Here is a 4,749-nt window from a genome sequence, read left to right on the forward strand (position 1 = left end):
AACAAGTATCAAAATTCATAAAAGATTGAAAAATTGATAAGTGACAAAATTATTTTCATTTATTAGAAAATATTCAAAAAATAACAAAAATAAAAAAAAGAAATATTGGTGGGCCCGATATCAACCGATACACTGAGTAAATTATACGAATGGTTCCTATGATTTAGAAGAATTTGTATGTTTAGTTTCTAACTTATTTTTTTAATTCAAAAGATCCATACTGTTTTTTTTTTTTTTGGTTACACGTTTGGTTCCCATCTCACCTAAAAAAACTATTTTTACCTTGATTTTTTAATTTATTTAAATAAACACTTCTCTAACCTTAGCTTGCTTACTTCACCATTTTTCCCTATTTAAATAATAGTTTTTTTTAGGTAAGACCAAACGCGTAACAAAAAACAAACATTAAGAACCTTTCGAATTAAAATAAAAAAAAAAAGCAAACAAACATTAAAATTACCCCAAACTAGGGCTGTAAACGAAGTAAACGTTCGGCGAACCGTTCGTGAACTGTTCGGCGGGAAGTTCGTTTATGTTCGTTTATTTAATAAATGAACGAACATGAACAAAAATGATCTCGTTCGTTCATTTATGTTCGCGAACATTCGTTTACGATGTTCATTTACGTTCGTTTATGTTCGTTCGTTTAAGTTTATTTATATTCATCTATATTCAGTTATTTTTTATTATATTGCTATATTATATGTTCGTTTATATTCATATATGTTTAATTGTTTTTTTTTTTTTTTTTTTTTAATCTTTGTTTATTTATGTTCTTTTAGCATGTTCACGAGCATAAATGAACGAACATGAACAAAGTAATTTGTTAAACGAACGAACATAAACAAGAAAATCTCGTTCGTTTATCCGTTCGTGTTCGTTTGTTGTTCGGCTAACTTAAACGAACGAACATGAACAAGACATTGTTCGTGTTTGTTTGGTTCGTTTACAGCCCTACCCTAAACCATAGGGACCATTCGTGTAATTTACTCCTTTTGTCACCTATAAACTTTTAGTTCGAGTTGACAGCAAATCCTAAATTTAGCATACAACTCTCATTCTTTCCAAAAAGTCACCCACCCTAATTTTTCTTTTAAAAAAAAAGCATTCAAAGCAAAAAAAAAAAAAAAAAAAAACATAAAACAAGTTTAGATGATACACATTTCCCTGAGTTCATTGCTACATCTCACTAGAATGAGACGATAAAAAAAGACCCGGAAACTTTAGTTTACCACCATCCATCAAAAACCTGTAAACATCATATACACGTTTCACCAACCAAACTTAGACAGGTGGCAAACTGACTAAAAGTCGTCCGTTCACAACACTGCAATATAATACACAAAACCATAACATTAATAAACTATATATTATATTTAATCTAATAATCTAATTAAAAGAAAACCATTAGATTACCTCTTAACATAATAATAACAAAAGTCTGCCAAAATCAGTGTTTGAACCGCCTCCGCTACCAACACCATTGGCAGCCAAAAGTAGCCGCTTCCCAGCAAGAACAGATAAGCTCCAGCAGATTCATACACCTGCGAACACAGATAATATACCAGACATGACATGACAAAACAGAACATGTTATACTGTATTTGATGTAAAAACACCGATATTGATTGGACAAAGGTGGAAACTGGACCTGGATGATCCAATGCGCACATCCCAAGAATCTTGCAACTCCGAGTGCAAACACATAGTGCGCGGTTGATGGTTCAATCATCTAAAATTTTGCAAAAAAAATAAAAAATAAAAACAGATCTTTAATAATTTATTTATTATGTTTATTTAATTATTTATTTACAAACCCAAAGTCCAAAGTCCAAACCTTTGTTTTTTGCATCGTTACAAGCTGAGGAAGCACTGCAATTGCTTCCAAGTAGACACAGAAAGCCCACAGAACTTTGCTCAAATGAGAATGAAATGTGTGTGGGTAAATAAACAGAGCAAGAATAGCACATGGCACAATCTGCGATCAAGAAAAGATAAAATAAAATAATTGAAAAAACGACTCATATTTTCATGATGCAGATTAGGGGTTGTGTAGTTGTGTAATTGTGTATTTGTGTTTAGGGTTTACCAGATAATATTTAGGCATGCTGTCTAGATCTGAATTGTATGTTGCTTTAAGCTTGAATCGGATCATGTAAATGACCCAAAGAGTAGACACCAATGTAGCAAAATCAAGAACAGTGTGGATGTCATGTTCCATCATAAAGCTACAAAACAATCTTACTGCTAGAAACATGGCTGTGAGCTCTTGTGTCTGCAACGAAAGGCCTGCGAATGGAAGAATGCATCCAATAAAATTGTATGGATTTAATAATGTGTTAATTTTTCCTAGCAGTCGCAATTTTACATAATATAGAATGAGGGGAACTTCGTTTTGACGAAATATGAATGTAAAATCAATCGCCGGGTGCGTTCAGCATCTGAAATCATAAACCCTAATTATAACACCAAAAAACTAAGGAACCCCCCAATCGGAACAACATAGAATTGGAAGATTCCTCTGCATGCGATCGAGTAGCAATAATATAAGGATATCAAATTAAAGAATAGCATATAACAATTTGAGACTTTGAAACAGACTCATGAAGGGTATGGATGATATATACATACCAGAACAGGTTTTTTGAGTGGTTAACTTGTAAATGAGAACGATGATACCGGCGGCGTGAACAGATTCCGATGCAAGGAAAAACTGATTGGTGTCTTTCACTAAAAGTCTAAGAGCGACAAGGGAAGATATAAGAGATGTAACGGCTAAAAAGATCTTCACCTTCATCGACTGCCTACGAACCCAAGCGAACAGCTTGTTCACAGCCGAACCTCTTCTCCGCCCCATGATCGATCAGATAATCAATGAGTCGATGTCACGGCCACGATAACTAGCTCCTTCTCCTCCCTCTAAATTTCTAGCAGCAGGAGGAAGAGGAGGACAGAGACGAGGATCAACGGCGGAGGTAGCCGATCAAGGTGGTTTGGATTTTTACGTTTGTATTCGGCACAATTTGGAAACTGATGATACCATTGTTGTTATTTATAGAGTTTCGGGTCATTGGTATTTTGGTTGCCAAACAAATCTACCCGGTTAGAAAAAGAGTGTGTTCACTGTTCAGTACATTTCGACCCTTACCCCAGATTAGATTTCTTGTAAAAATTATAACATTTGATCCTGCAAATGTTTTTTCTTATAATATCCAAGTCATTTTGGATAATTTGAATTTATATAAATACTCCACAAAATTTAATTCAAGTCTAACGTAGGCTTGACAATTGGGTTGAGTTCGGATCGACGGGTCACGGGTTGACAGGACACATGTCATAATATATTGATCAAACCCAACCCATATAATATACAGGTCGATGGATTTGTGGGTTATAAACACCAACCCAACCCAACTCATATAACACTTTTAAATATATGAGTTCGTAAGTTAGTGGGTCGTTTTGGGTTGAAAGATTCGATGGGTCATCCTTGAATGACTTTTCACATGTTAAATTTATACGAATTATACACATCCTTAAATTAATTAATAATTATCATTTTATATTGATTAGAATAAAATGAACAACCAAATACCAGTCTAACATAATAACTTAATAAGCAACAAATTTGAAAAAAAAGGGTTTCAAACATTGTATATTGATCATATTCTCTTAATTCATAAATAAAATTTTAATTTTTTCAAAATATAGAATATATAGTCGGGTTGGCGGATGGACCCGTGAACCCAAACAGTTAACTCAACCCAGTCTGTTAAATATACAGGTTGACGGATTAACAGGACAAAAATCGAAACTCAAATCCGTTTATTTTCGTATCGGGTTACGGGTTGGATCGAAAATTATCACTCATAGTCTGATGCAATATGGATTGCATGACTTATAACACTAATTTGCTCTTAAACAACAAATAGCCTAAAACTTCAAAGGCTTTGTGCGAAAATCAAAATTGAGACTCTATAAAAAAATCTTGAAAAATATTATTACATAAATTATCTACAATTAAATTCAAAACTGAAAATTGATATTAATCATCTTGTAAACCCCTACCTAAGCAACGTATTTGGGTCTTCGTGTGTGTTTATATATATATATATATATATATATATATATATATATATATATATATATATATATATATATATATATCTTTACTACTTATAAAAGAAATCTAACTATTTCTATAAATAGATTGAATATAATAATATTATTTTTTTAAGACGTCCAAACTATTAAGCTTGAAGTACAACCCATTTATAATATAATAATATTAAAACTTTAACCCTATCATTTATCCCCTAAAAATCTGGTATCAAATTAATAGAAGAATTCATTTGCAAATTGAACCCGCCAATCTCAACACTTCGGCCATTTGAAGCGGTCAATGTCAACAATTTATAGAGGATCTCTTCTCTCACATTGGTAACAAACCATCTCATAATATCTATCTTCGTAATCCCTTCAAAGTAAGAAATATACGCACACTCTCTCGAAGAACCCTAACCAGTAACCAAGACAGTATAACCACCACCACCACAGCCGCTCTGCCTCCTCCCACCTTCAACTAACCACTATCACGACTACCGCCCTTCCTCTCACCCACGACATGAACTTTCTTTTGGAACATAACATTTTTCTTTAAAAAAATATCGTTGAAAGAAGCTATTTGTCCCCGCCGCTGTGCGCGGGTAACAGCTAGTGTGTATATATATATATATATATATATATATA

The 4,749-nt window shown here is 33.1% G+C and overlaps 1 protein-coding gene across 1 annotated transcript; it reads right to left on the bottom strand.

Moving 5' to 3' along the window:
• Window positions 1-1,153: 1,153 nt before the first annotated feature.
• On the bottom strand, window positions 1,154-3,015 carry LOC145015855 (uncharacterized). The gene is made up of 6 exons (XM_078974328.1): window positions 2,632-3,015; window positions 2,090-2,289; window positions 1,838-1,978; window positions 1,652-1,732; window positions 1,417-1,544; window positions 1,154-1,327 (listed from the first exon to the last, which is right to left on the bottom strand). The coding sequence occupies exons 1-6, from the start codon at window positions 2,855-2,857 to the stop codon at window positions 1,285-1,287; spliced, it is 819 nt and encodes a 272-aa protein (XP_078830454.1). The 5' UTR covers window positions 2,858-3,015; the 3' UTR covers window positions 1,154-1,284.
• Between the last annotated feature and the right edge of the window lie 1,734 nt (window positions 3,016-4,749).

The sequence above is a fragment of the Lactuca saligna genome, chromosome 9 (assembly GCF_052625555.1).
Source record: "Lactuca saligna cultivar CGN05327 chromosome 9, ASM5262555v1, whole genome shotgun sequence".
NCBI classification, from domain to species: Eukaryota; Viridiplantae; Streptophyta; class Magnoliopsida; order Asterales; family Asteraceae; genus Lactuca; species Lactuca saligna.